The sequence below is a fragment of the Bufo bufo genome, chromosome 8 (assembly GCF_905171765.1).
Source record: "Bufo bufo chromosome 8, aBufBuf1.1, whole genome shotgun sequence".
Lineage (NCBI taxonomy): Eukaryota > Metazoa > Chordata > Amphibia > Anura > Bufonidae > Bufo > Bufo bufo.
The window spans coordinates 199,255,828-199,270,956 of NC_053396.1; the positions used below are offsets into that span (position 1 = coordinate 199,255,828).

General features: G+C 44.3%; 1 protein-coding gene across 1 annotated transcript in view; it reads right to left on the minus strand.

Moving 5' to 3' along the window:
* The window catches only part of VARS1 (valyl-tRNA synthetase 1), a 43,301-nt gene extending 37,099 nt beyond the window's left edge, over nt 1-6,202 (minus strand). The window contains exon 1 of the mRNA XM_040442770.1: nt 6,162-6,202. Coding sequence (XP_040298704.1) covers nt 6,162-6,187 — 26 coding nt within the window. The 5' untranslated portion in view covers nt 6,188-6,202. The remainder of the gene's footprint in view (nt 1-6,161) is intronic.
* Nucleotides 6,203-15,129: the final 8,927 nt, after the last annotated feature.

Below are 15,129 nucleotides of genomic sequence, written 5' to 3' on the forward strand. Positions count from 1 at the left end.
AGCCCTGCAGCCTTCCAAAAGCTTTATTAAATGCCCGAACACCGAACTCAAACCCGAACTTTTCCAGCAAAGTGCGGGTTTAGGTCCGGGTACCCGAACTCGCAAAGTTCGGTACGGACCCAAACTTTACAGTTCGGGTTCGCTCAACACTACTGTTGGTAACAGTCAGCAAGCTTGTCATCACACCCACCCCTCAGTCCCTATAATAAAGTGGGGAGGGGGGTTAGATTGTTACGAACGCCATTAGAGATCAGTGAATTAATTCGTAAAAATCGACCAACTTTATCAAGCAGGGTTCTGCACCTGCCGGGGGGAGTCCCTGAAGCTGAGGACACTCCCTTGACGCTTGATTGATGATGCAGGTCATCTCGCGCATGCGCTGGTGCTCCACAAGTGCTCTGCTTTTGATACTGAAGAAGCAACTGATCGTGTACCTCTCTCTGGAAGTGTTGCAGCGCATGTGCAGTTTCTGCTGCAGTAGCAGTAGCAGAGTCTCTGAGCCTGAGCAGCAGCGCAGGCGCAAAATTGTCCGGGATGTCCACCCCTCTTAATCAAGTGAGGGGCGGGGAGCATCTTCAGCTTGGTGGTGGGAACAGTCTTTCTGCCTGACAGCCGTTCAGTCTGCCAGTCCCCCCTCCCCCCAGGTGCCATTTAGTCCTCACTCTCTTTCCCACCATTTCGCTGCGCTCACCCCACCCCCATCACAGCTAGCAGACACCATTTTTTGTTCAACTCCCTCCTGATCCCCCAGGGGGCACACAGCCTGGCGGTAGAGGGGAACCCAGTGTGGTGCAGTTCTGTCCATTATTAGAGATGACAAGCAAAATTCTTTGGATCCGATTTGGCCAAATGGACGGAATTTCTTCAAACTGTTCTCTGATTGCCTGTGTGGGGTTTCACTCTGGTAGATAGGGTAAGCGGGCGCAGTACTGAGGCAAAGTACAAGTTCTTAACTCAAAACGTCAGCGTTTATTCACACTTGAGGTAATTGCACAAAACAGCACGTAACTTTGCAGTCTTGGTGTTAATTCACACACAATGGAAAGTTCCTATAACACAAGTCACCTTGCTGGCAGTTCTGCCTCCAGTAGTCCACAGCAGGCTTTAGGGGGCCTGTTTCCCCAGCGTACAAAGCCTCAGATCCCAAAAACAGAGACATCTCTGCTGAGCCCAGTTGCCTATTTAAGGACAGCCAGGTGCTGCCAAAACCCGACCCGGCACTTAAACTCCGGTCCGGTATTTGACCTCACCTGGCTGGAAACCAGCCCAGCCGCACATGCCGGGAGGAAAATACCTGCCTTGCCAGACACAACCCCTCACTGTGTCACACCTGGTAAAATCTCCTCTATCTCCCTCTTAGGACTCATGCACCCAACCATATGTATTTCCTCAAAAAACGGATCAGCAAAAAATACGGATATGTCCATGTGCATTCTGTGGAACAGCTGGCCCCTAATAGAACAGTCCTATCCTTACTGTAATGCCGACAATAATAGGACAAGTTAAATTTATTTGCGGAACAGACATACGGAAGCGGAATGCACACGTTTTTTTTTGCAGACCCATTGAAATGAATGGTTGCGCCTACGGTCCTAAAAAAAACGGACACGGAAAGAAAATACGTTTGTGTGCATGAGCCCTTACCATGACGCCCTTGAATTGAATTTGGTCGAATCAAATCGGGTCGAATAACCAAATTTTAGAACTGATTCACTCATCGTTATACATTACAGTGAGGAGGGGGGTCTTGAAAATGGTCCGTGAATTTAAAAAAAAAGAGGTGTGGGCTCTAAAATTGTGGGTGTGGCTTATGTATGCAAATTTATTTCCCCCTAAAATTGGCAAGTACGATTTAAAATCCATTAACGCTTAACGATTGAGACAAAATAAGGGCTCGTTCACAGGAATGTATTTTGCGTTCCGTATACGGACCGTTTTATGCGTTCCGCATACGGTCCGTATACGGAACCATTCATTTCAACGGGTCCGCAAAAGATCCGTTGCTATGTTCCGTGGCCCTGCAAAAATGATGAGTCCTGTCCTATTCTTGTCCGTTTTGCGGACAAGAATAGGCCTTTCTATAATGGGCCTCCTGTTCCGTTCCGCAAATTGCGGAAGGCACACGGGCGGCATCCGTTTTTGGGGGATCCGCAATTTGCGGACCGCAAAAACGGCACGTTCGTGTGAACGAGCCCTAAATCTGTGACACGTAGGTTCTCTATGAGGAAGTGTGGGCCATGTGCACCGTGTGCTGCATGAGGCACCAGCATGATATACCACACGTGGTAGGTAGCGGACCCTATGGAAGGTTGGCCCAGGAGCTTCAGGTGACACCTAGGTGCCCAGTTCCGCCCTGGTGGGTCGGCAGAGAGAGGTAAGTATTTCAGTGAGCTCTGTTTCCACAATTTTCACCCGACACCAGGTGATTATTACGTAATGTAAGCTCTAAGCTCGTATTTTCATACTGTGTTGATATAAGAGAAGCTAAAATATCCAATACGTTGGAGTTACACAGCCATACGGAAGTGTGAGAAGATCCACAAGGTCACACATGACCGGTCTTCACTACCCAGAGGACACTGCCCATAGGACACCCAGAATAACACGCAGACTGCCTACCTGTCGCCCTTCCACTGTCCTGGTGCAGGGATCCAAAGCTGCCGTCAGAGCAGTACGTGCGGCAGTGAGAGTCGAGGCTCCGCTTCCCGGGATGTAAGACATCAACATCAAAGGCGAGGAGAGAACCGGCAGCGGTTACTCATAGAGTCCCATATTACAGGAGCCTGTTCTGTGATAGCTTAATGCGCCCTTGTGATGTCACCTATTAGCTACTGCTCCTGTCCTGTGTACGACTCCGACCTGCTTTAATAGGGATGTCTGATTAAGGGCTCATGCACACAAAGGTATTTTCTTTCCGGGTCCCTTCCTTTTTTTTTTTTTTTTTGCAGACCGTATGCGGAACCATTCATTTCAATGGGTCTGCAAAAAAAAAAAAAAAAACAGAAGTGCATTCTGTTTCCGTATGTCCGTTCCGCAAAAAAAGTATAGAATATGTCCTATTATTGTCCGCACTGTTCTAGTAGGAGCTAGCCATTCTGTTCCGCAAAATACGGAGTGCACATGGATGTCATCCGTAAAATACATACGGTTGTGTGCATGAGCTCTTAAGTGTATAATCTGTAAATGTCTTGCAGTGGAAATTACCATGGAGAAATAGTTTGGGGAGGGGGGGGGGTGATAATTTATTAGAATGTCAACAATTCTAGCCAAAAAATGTAAAAAAAATAAAATAAAAAAAAAAGCAATCCAGATTGCAGTGCCACCTATGGCCACCAGGTGGCTTCCTATTATTTATTATTATATCTATATCTTCATATATCGCTTCTATGTACTAGAGATAAGCGTCATCATAGGCGCCTGGCAGCTGCCTATACCACCCTGCCCAATTGCATTTACAGGTATGTATGTACATAGGGTAGTCCGGGCAGGGGTGCACCTAGCCTTCCTGCTGCCTGAGGCATAAAACTGAAACATCGCCCCCTCCCTCACCAATGCCAATTTCTTAACCCTTCAGCCCATGGCCCTTTGTTTCCCCCGCCCCCATCTTGCCCCTACCTGGTGCTGCCTGAGGCAATCGCTTCACCTGGCCTCATTGATGGTGCACCCCTTCGTCATTCATTACTGTTTTTCAAAAATGTTGGCTGTCCGTGATTTTGGGATAAGTTGTCCAGAAAAAATAAAAATTCTGGTTGGCAATCCTGTTTTTGTGTTCCCCTCGTGTTAGGGTGGATTGACTCCTGGTTTTCCCATGTCCTCCCATCGTCCGAAAACATAGAGCCAGCGCGTGCGTGACTGAGAGAGGTACGGTAAATTAGATTGTGCACACCGCTGCAGAATGTTGCCGCTATTTAAGACTACGAGCAAAAAAACGGAAGAAATACTAACCGATCCAAGACCTAAGACATACTCCTCCTGTGGCAGCTCCCCTAGTGGTAACCCGAAGTACTGCACAGCATGTATTGAAGTCAATGCCAGTCATGTAATGCACGGTCACTTTGAATCCTCCAGTCATGATAGGGACTGTCTTAAAGGGGTTGTGCAAGACTGGAAGGGAGGGGGGCGCTGGTTCCTCACTCCTTCTCCTCCTGGCCTGCGATCCTTCGATGTGAACATCGAGGGAGCCCAGCGAAGCATCACAGGCCGGGAGGAGAAGGAGAGGAGAGCCGGCGCCGGAGGGTTGCCTCCATTCTTAAACAACTCCTTTAATGTATAATACTGCCTCCTCCGTGACATACCGTAGACTATGGCGCTGCTATATAAGTAAATATATATATATAGGTAAAAATTCTGACTTACTCGTTCAGGTCCGCCTGGAGTATAGCACATCCATTTCGCCTCCTGCGTTCATCCGTCTCTACTAGACCTAGCAACAAATTTATTTATTTTTTGCAAGGTTATACCCGCCGCCTAACCATTGCCATGCCGTGCTGAGACGCCACGTAATCCCCGGATTATTGCGCCATGAGCCTCCAACACTTTTGAAAATCCATAAAATATCCATTTGCTAATCCCAACAAATCCGTATGATCCCTCAAGGTGTCAGGAACGTCTATGCGGTGGCCATTTTGGAACATTCCTGAGTGGCTGTGTCACCAGACGTAGTCACAAGCTCATCATCCCTTATACAAGAGGAGCTGAGCGCTTCCCGACGCTTAACGAGACGGTAATTAATGTTCTGCGCCGTGTAAGCCACCGTTTACAGATCGTAAAGACCACCTCCGAATCCTCCCAGATGTTTACAAGCTTTATCTGGCTGACGTGTCCATCGCCGCTATCATCGCCTTGTAAAGCCTGAAAGAAATCTCTCACGACAAGCGCGACGACTGATGTAGGTTTTGGAGTCTTGGGATCGCCCAGTTCCGAATACATAGAAAGTGGCTGGTTTAAAAAGTGGAGTCATTACCCATAGCAACCACATTCCAGCTCTCAGTTCATGGCATCATGGTTCTCCTCGGCAGCCGCCATATTTTGGCTGGAATTTTGAGTGAAATAGGCGGATCATTCAATCACCTCTACCATTGACCACAGTGGTTTATTATTGTGGTCTATGGTGAAATTGATGGGTCCTTATTAAGCACTGCCAAAGGCAGGGCTTAACAGCCACTTAAAGGAGTATTCTGGTTGATAAAGGTTATCCCTATCCACAAAATAGGTGATATATATTAGATTGTTGGGGTTGTACAGCTGGGACCCCCACCAATCACAAAAAAGGTTACTCCATACCCCTTGGAGCCCGACACAGTAAATGTGGTAATCTGAGCACCGAGGGGCTGACCTAGCCCCTCGGAGCACTACTTCACCTCGTCCCACCTGTAGCTAATCCCCTCATGGCCTGATTAATCAGGAATCCTGATTGTTATCCTGATTGTTGGGATGCGTGGCCCCGAAATCTTGCTCTTGTGTCAGCGAAACTTCATCGGTGCATGCCCAGTGCAGATCTCAATGGGAAGAGCCTCATGAGGTCAACCTTGCATGCACCGATGAAGTCTCGCTGGCACAAGAGCAAGATTTCAAGGCCAGACTTCCGAACAGTATTTTTAGAAGTCTCATAGTGGTGAATGGAGAGCGCATCATGCATGCAGGGCCACCACTGTGGGACTTAAGGAAATAGCCAAGCCGACCCTATAGCGTTCCCCACTCCAATGCTGAAGAAAGGTACCAGCCTGAAGGCCAAGTCAACCTCGTCAAGATATGGAAATAAGCGCTTTTTGCCTCCTTTTCCAGAGTAGGGGACATGTTGGATGGCATAAACCATCAACATTTGCAATTTTGCAATGGGTTAGGGTCCCCAGTCAAATATGTATGCTTGGGTTTAGATGGTTAGACTTGTCCTGGGGCAAAGGAGGTGCCAGGGTATTTAGATACAAGTCTAGGACATGGACATGGACATATGCCCCATACATGATGTACAGGAAACTGACCATTAAAAATGATAATGATTTATCAGACAATCATGCCTCAAAACGCAAATGTAATGAGGTGAGAGAAGAATTACAGTGTATTAATAACAAGGCTCCTTATCTCCAAGACTTTTCATGGCCCACATTAATTACCCTGAATAATCCTGTCTCCACTCTCCACACGTAATTACTTCCACCTACCTTTCCCAAGACTTAAGGTATTTCATTTTGCTGTCTGTATGAGGCAACTTCTCAGGACAGGATGAAGAAGAAAAACATAAACAGTAATAACGAGTCTGATGTCCGGGTCCACCGTGCTTCTCACATGATGTGTCTGTCAAGACGTAGACTCTTCTAAGAAGTGATGCAAGTGAAGATCCTTCCTTAAATCCGTCACCCACCTACCCTATAAAGTCTGTCAGTAACCATCCCGTCATGTCGTAAAACTGCCAAGGTTTACATAGATCCACCCAATACACATTATGTAATATATTGCACGCTACCTAGACTTCATACTATCTGTTCTATCTATCTGTCCTATCTATCTTTTGCTTTTTAACCACTGGAGTGTGCTGCCTTGTTGCTGCTTTATTTACTGGGATTTGGTCAAGTCCTCTTGGACTTGCACCTCGCATTTTTTTTTTGCTTTTTTGGTTCTGCTAGTTTTGTACAGCATCTATCTGTTTGTCTATCCAGTGTGGGGTCTGAAACGTTGCCTGGGAATAAACGGGTCATCACCTTTTACCACATTTGGAGTGCTGCCTATTCCTTGGATATACTGTTTGTCTATCTATCTAAAGACATCCTAAACGTTCATTGTGAGAGGCAGGGGTGGACTAGAAACTTAAAGTGGCCCTGGAAAAAATACTAAAAGTGGCCCTGTTTTGTAGTTGGGTCCAAATTGATGGAAGGCAGGGCCAACACAAGTAGACGGGGCCAGTAATACCATATTGTGGCACATTATACCACCCCAACAAAGCCAAATACCACAGTGCATCACAAAATCCTGCTGCCAGATGCACAAAATACATCTCCAAAAACTTCCACTGGGCGGCCATGAGGAGGGGACAGGCACCCCCTGGGAAATTTCCCTGTAAGGTCTATGGCCAATCCACCCGTGATGAGAGGTACATACCTTATGGGAATAAAAGGGTGAGAAGCAAGAAAAAACAAGGAAGATAGAAATGTAAGGTCTATGGCCAATCCACCCGTGGTGAGAGGTACATACCTTATGGGAATAAAAGGGTGAGAAACAAGAAAAAACAAGGAAGATAGAAATGTAAAGACAGCAACAAATTACAAAAATAAAGCATTTAAATCGCCAAAACAGGAGGGTAGCGAGGAAGCATTGAAAAACGACAAGAAAAAAAATAGAATATGTAAAAGACAAATAAAAGTGGCTGTCTGACTCAGGAAGAAGTGCAGCGGCGTCTGAAAAAGATTAAAATAGACAAATCGCCGGGACCAGATGGCATACACCCCTGTTTCCTAAGAGAATTAAGTAATGTCATAGTCAGATCCTTATTTCTGATATTTAAGGACTCTATAATGACAGGGAGTGTTTTTCTTTACTTAGCTGCTTTTTTCTTGCCATTATACAAATTCTAACAGTCTATTCAGTAGGACTATCAGCTGTGTATCCACCAGACTTCTCCTTAACGCAACTGATGGTCCCAACCCCATTTATAAGGCAAGAAATCCCACTTATTAAACCTGACAGGGCACACCTGTGAAGTGAAAACCATTTCAGGGGACTACCTCTTGAAGCTCATCAAGAGAATGCCAAGAGTGTGCAAAGCGGTAATCAAAGCAAAAGGTGGCTACTTTGAAGAACCTAGAATATTACATATTTTCAGTTGTTTCACACTTGTTTGTTATGTGTATAATTCCACATGTGTTAATTCATAGTTTTGATGCCTTCAGTGTGAATCTACAATTTTCATAGTCATGAAAATAAAGAAAACTCTTTGAATGAGAAGGTGTGTCCTTTTGGTCTGTACTGTGTATATATATATATATATATATATATATACTACAGAGGACAGTATATTGTATATATACACTACAGAAGACTGTATACTGTATATATATATATATATACACTGCAGTGTATATAGTGTACACTATACACTACATATATAATGTATATATTGTGACACAGTGAGAGGTTTTGTCTGAAAAAACTGGTATTTTCCTCCCAGCATGTGCTGCTGGGCTGATTTACAGCCAGGTGAGGTCAAATACCGGACCAGATTTGAAATGCTGGTCCGGGTTTTGGCAGCACCTGACTGTCCTTAAATAGGCAGCTGGGCTCAGAAGCTGTGTCTCTGCGTTGGGATCTGTGAGCCTTGTGTCTGGAGGAAGGCTTGCTACCTGTTTGGCGTGAAAACAGGTTGGTGCTGCTATCAGCAAGGACTCTTTGAGGCAGAATTGCTGCATGGTGTGAATTACCACCAACACCGCAAGGTGACTTTTTGCTTGTTTATGACTGCTTGTTTTGTCACTTGCCTAAAGTGTGAATAAAACACTGAACTGTTTGGTCCAAAGAACTTGTTGTTGCCTCTATACTGCGTCCGCTAATCCTGTCTACCAGAGCGAAACCCCACAATATATATATACTACAAAATGACAGTATACTGTATATATATATTTATATATACTACATTGGACAGTATACAGTATATATACACTACATAGGACAGTATACTGTATATATACACTACATAGGACAGTATACTGTATTCCCCTTTCGTCCTCCGGCCGCACAGCATGGGTTAATAGATTGTCATCTTCTCTCTAGGACCGCCCACCTAGCCAAAACAAGTAAATCAATTAATTAATTAGCCTAATAGCTTGTCCTATAAGGGTCACCTCCCACAATGCACAGACGTGTTTTTTTATTGTCCTCTTCCTGAGGATGAGCCCACCTAAGAAGACTACCCTGCGGCCGCTCATACCTTGGCAAGGTTTCAGGCCCAGGAGTGGGAATAGCCATGTGTGTGACCTGGCTCCACTCCCATCCGCTCCAGCGCCATCCCTGAAGTCTATGTGTCTTCAGCAGCGGGGCATTCATTACGGGCAGAGCGCGATCCTCCTACCGGAAGTTAAGGTGCCGAACTTACGGTCTCCCGCGTGTGGAACGCAGCGTGACACGCAGGCGCTTCTGTCTGACGTCACAATAGGCGCGCCTCCTGGCCCCGTTTGAGCGCTAAAGTTAAGTATTCAAGAGTGGATCTAGCTGGAGCTCGGTGCCCGTTGTGCCAGGCAGCCGAGCTCCAACATTTAGAGGTATCAACATGGATCTTCAGTTGTGCACTGACATGATGATTTCTTTTCTTTTTTCCACCTTGACTTATTGTACCTCCCTTTGTAAAGAGATCCAGGAAGAGCAGACATAGGATGTGTCACGCTTGTGAGCAACCTCTTCCGGATGATTTTCTTCAGGATCTATGTGTCAGGTGTCACCGTGATACGCAAGATTCCTCTCCCTCAAAGAAAAAACAAAGATCTCAAGCTTCCCTCTGTATCTCATGTCTTCACCAGTTACCAGCTGACTGTTCCTCCAATATTTGTGAGGATTGTACTCATCCTGATAATCCGTCAGATGTTGAGACAAATAAACTTATGTCTCTATTTAAAACGTTCGGAAGGCGAGATTTCTTCTGATTCGGATTCGCCCTTCATAGAAGATAATTTATTATTTAATAAAAAAGATGCAAATCGTTTAATAGAAGAAGTCAAAAATATTATGGAGGCCAGTAAAGAAAAATCGTGTACTCGTGAGGAGGAAGCTCTTTTTTACTTTCCTAAAAAGAAGGCACCTGTGTTTCCCAGCCACCCGGTCCTAGACGCAATAATGCATAAGGAATGGGAACAGCCGGTGGGAAGAATTCATTTAGTATCCATATTCAAGAATATCTATAAGACGGATCCTGCGGAATCCACAAGTTGTGAGTCTCCGGCCAGAGTTGATTCGGCAGTAACCAGATTAGCTAAAAGATCTTTCTTCCCTGCTGATGATTCAGCGTTATTAAAAGACCCAATGGAAAAGAAGGTGGATGGTCCCCTCAAGAGACTACATACTTACCTCGCATCTATGGCCACGGTACCTGTAGCCCGTGCTCTGAGGGTATGGCTTAGCCAATTAGGCAAAGATATTGAAGACGGCGTTTGCAGGGAGGATCTACTTCGGCAGCTACCGACTTTGAAACTGGCGGCAGAATTTCTTTGCGATTTCCCGGTGGATTCTTTAAGGCTTATTGCTAAGAATATGGCACTCACTACTGCCATTAACTCCATGACGGAAAATACATTCCATCATCATCCGCTGATCTCCAGGTTCTTCAAGGCAGTTAGAAGATTACAGCCAGTGCATAGGGATCCTACACCTATTTGGGATCTTTCCATAGTTTTAAAGAGACTTACATCAGCACCTTTCGAGCCCTTACAGGATGTAGACCTCAAATGGCTCTCTTATAAGGCCTTATTTCTCACGGCTATTACGTCCGCAAAAAGACTGGGAGAACTGCAAGCCTTGTCATCCAGGTTTCCCTATGTACAATCTACGATTATGGAAGCCTATTCTCTTGAAGCCGTGCCTCCACCCTTTCCAGTCAAGGCCCATTCCACCAGAGCTGCAGCAACCTCCTTGGGCAGAGATGGCGCAAGTTCCTATTGAAGATATTTGCAATGCCGAATCATGGTCCTCGTCTCTGACGTTTGCGAAACACTATCATCTGGACATCAATGCCAGGAGCTCAGCTTTTGGTACTGGGGTTTTGTCAGCAGCTTTGGATGAAATTCCCTCCCTATGAGATCTATAAAAATCCCATGCTGTGCTGCCGGAGGTCGAAAGGGGAAAGGAAAAATTGTACCTGGGATTTTACTTTCCTTGAGTCCGGAGGCAGCACAAGTTTACCCTCCCTAATAAATTACTTATTTTGCATATATTTTGTCTATTTCTTTAAACACGTCTGTGCATTGTGGGAGGTGACCCTTATAGGGCAAGTTATTAGACTAATTAATTAATTGATTTACTTGTTTTGGCTAGGTGGGCGGTCCTAGAGAGAAGATGATAACCTATTAACCCATGCTGTGCTGCCTCTGGACTCAAGGAAAGTAAAATCCCAGGTACGAATTTTTCCTATATACAAGGAAGGAATTTTTTTCTCTAAAATGAGGAAAAATGGCTTCTACTTTATGAGTTTTTCTTTTGCCTTCCTCTGGATCAGCTTTGCAGGATAACAGACTGAACTGGATGGACAGATGACTTTTTCAGCTTTATAAACTAGTTACTATGGTATGTAACATGATGTAATGCAATATAATATAATACATTGTAGTATAGTATAATGGTATAAAATATAATGTAGTATAGTATACAGTATTATAGTATAATACTGTATATTGTCATAAAGTACAATGTAATATAGTGCATTTAATATAATGGATGTAATATACTATAATATATTGTACTATAGTATACTGTATATACTGTAGTGTAATATAGTATAATGTTAAGTGATATAAAGTAATACCATGTAATCTAGTATAGCGTATAATAGTCAAATAGCATAGTGTATGTAACACAGTATAATATTGTAAAATATAATATTGTAAAGTATATTAATATGTTGTAATATACAGTAGTATATTGTAATGCAGTATTATGAAATATAGTATAATATAATAAAATGTATTGTAAAGTAATAATATGTAACATAATGTCATACAACATACTGTAGTATATTATGAAGTACCGTATTTTTCGCCCCATAAGACGCCGTTTTTTTTATCCAAAGTGGGGGGGAAATGTCCCTGCGTCTTATGGGGTGAATACTAATGAGCACTTCCATTATGGAAGCGCTCATTAGTACCAGAGTACCGGGAAGCGTTGAAAGCTCTGTACTCAATGCTTCCTGGTCCTCGGCTGTCGGCTGTGAAGGCTGCGCACAGCGGGAGGGCCATGCGCGCCGGTTCACAGCACAGCTGGAGGAAGAAGAGCGCGGGTGGTGAGGGGCGGCAGCATCCAGGAGCAGGAGAGGTAAGTGTTTTTTTACTTTATGTCATCTGAGGAAATGGGGGCTGATAAAAAGGGGCATGGGGGCTAATATGAGGCTGGGGGCTGATCAAATGAGACATGGGGGCTAATATGAGGCTGGGGGCTGATCAAATGAGACATGGGGGCTAATATGAGGCTGGGGGTCTGATCTGAGGTCTGAATGGGGTCTTATTTATATTGGGGCTCATATCTGAGGTCTGATTGGGTGTCATTCACTTTTGGGTGTGAGCTGAGGTCTGATTTTGGGTCTGATCTGAGGTCTGAGTAATATTGGGGGTCTGATTGCTGGTCTGACCTGAGGTCTAATAAAAAATATTTTTTCCTATTGTCCTCCTCTAAAACCTAGAGGTGTCTTCTGGGCTGGTGCGTCTTATAGGGCGAAAAATACGGTAATATAATGTAATATAATACAATATAATGTAGTATAGCGTAATAATGTAAACTAGAATATGTAATGTAATATAGCGTAATATAATATATTGTAATATGGTATAATGTCATGTAATATAATATTTATATAGTCACATACTGTATGCTGTGCTTTAAACGAGGTGCCCGGGTCTTTCATATTGAGGACCTATCCTTAGTGTAGATCATCAATATCAGATCTGTGGGGGGGTCCAGCTACTGACAATCCCACCGATCAGCTGTTTGCAGGAGCCGCTGTGTGTGGGAAGCAGCTGATATTGACGACCTACTTTATCCAAGAACGGGTCAGCAGTATTAAAAATCTGGAGAATCCCTTTATTTCTTTGAATAAATGTAAGACGTACTCAGCGATTATCACTCCTTGCCTACCATGCTGTGTTAACCCTTTCTTCCTGTTCCGGATGATCCTTTTATCTCTTGACCTCAGCTCTTGCTGTAATACTATAAATACTCATTTTATGGCATCTTTACACAGTGACTTCATGTCATAGAAAGAGGTCATTAATAAACTCTCACGCTGTCGTCATCATCCTCAAGTCCTTCCTATGAGTAGCCTGATGACTGTGCATGGTTACTAGATGATCACATATGGCGCAGGCTGAAGGCCGGTACATACCAGATACATATGGTCCTTCGGGTCTAGTTCAATGTGTACATCTACTTTGAATAGGATTTCCCTATTCTCATGACTCGTCCTCCTGTGGACACATCATTGAATACATCATGGAGAACCAAGAAAATACACCAATCAGCCTTAAAAAAAAAACATCTGCCTTATCTGAAGGTGTCCAAGACATTACTCCTGTATATTGCTCGGTGTGGCCTCCATGGATTGGACTTGTATCCAGCACATCCCACAGATGATGAGCAAATTCCGATTTGTATAATTTGGAAATGTCATCACCTTGATCTCTTTGTGATGTTCTTCATTCCTGCAGTGTGGCTGGGGCATTATCCTGCTGAAAGAGAGCATTGATATTAGGGGGCACCCCTGACACGATGAGGAGTACTTGTGTGACGGGCAGCGAGTGTGGTCCCACTGTGCCAGCTAAACGGTTTGACTTTGGGCAAATTCTAAGGGTACTATCCTAGCATTACCATTTTTCAGCCTTTAACCCCTATACAGTGATCTGAACTTTGCTGCAGTGAAGCCACCAGGCCACTACATCTTGGAAAAGTTCTGGTGTATTTGGCGGCTGACCTACAGCAGTCAGAGACTACAATGCAAAGCACTGATGGGTCAGGCAATATTCATAGTCCAATAACAGGCTGAGGTCGGGGCAAGCAGTATCTACACAAAGCTCGAGGTCAGGACAAGCAGCAATCGCTAATATAATAAACAGGCTAAGGTCAGGACAGATGACAGTGTCATTGTCAAGCTGGAGTATGGTACACTGGTAGTCAGAGAATCACACCTTTGCTGGTAACTAGGGACTAGGAACCTATAGCTCAGGCACCCTCCCACGGGGGAGAGCACCTACACTAGGGATGACCCTTTAAGAGGCTGAGAGTAAGTCTGCATGCACCCTATAAAGCAAGCCAGGAGGCCTATAGTCCAGACGCCCCGTCACAGCCTGCAGAGAATGGAACTAACAGGGTAGAGCGAGAGGATCGGGACCAAACAGCGGGAATGTGAGTAGCGTGACGTCAGCAAAACTGGTCTATACAGTATTTAGGTAGGTTGTACTGTACAGACCAAAAGTTTGGACACACCTTCTCATTCAAAGAGTTTTCTTTATTTTCATGACTATGAAAATTGTAGATTCACACTGAAGGCATCAAAACTATGAATTAACACATGTGGAATTATATACATAACAAACAAGTGTGAAGCAACTGAAAATATGTCATATTCTAGGTTCTTCAAAGTAGCCACCTTTTGCTTTGATTACTGCTTTGCACACTCTTGGCATTCTCTTGATGAGCTTCAAGAGGTAGTCCCCTGAAATGGTTTTCACTTCACAGGTGTGCCCTGTCAGGTTTAATAAGTGGGATTTCTTGCCTTATAAATGGGGTTGGGACCATCAGTTGCGTTGAGGAGAAGTCAGGTGGATACACAGCTGATAGTCCTACTGAATAGACTGTTAGAATTTGTATTATGGCAAGAAAAAAACAGCTAGGTAAAGAAAAACGAGTGGCCATCATTACTTTAAGAAATGAAGGTCAGTCAGTCAGCCGAAAAATTGGGAAAACTTTGAAAGTAAGGGCTATTTGACCATGAAGGAGAGTGATGGGGTGCTGCGCCAGATGACCTGGCCTCCACAGTCACCGGACCTGAACCCAATCGAGATGGTTTGGGGTGAGCTGGACCGCAGAGTGAAGGCAAAAGGGCCAACAAGTGCTAAGCATCTCTGGGAACTCCTTCAAGACTGTTGGAAGACCATTTCAGGGGACTACCTCTTGAAGCTCATCAAGAGAATGCCAAGAGTGTGCAAAGCAGTAATCAAAGCAAAAGGTGGCTACTTTGAAGAACCTAGAATATGACATATTTTCAGTTGTTTCACACTTGTTTGTTATGTATATAATTCCACATGTGTTAATTCATAGTTTTGATGCCTTCATAGTCATGAAAATAAAGAAAACTCTTTGAATGAGAAGGTGTGTCCAAACTTTGGTCTGTACTGTATGTCTCCCATCCACATGAATGGCCAAGACCCACATTTTTTAGCTTTTCTTCTA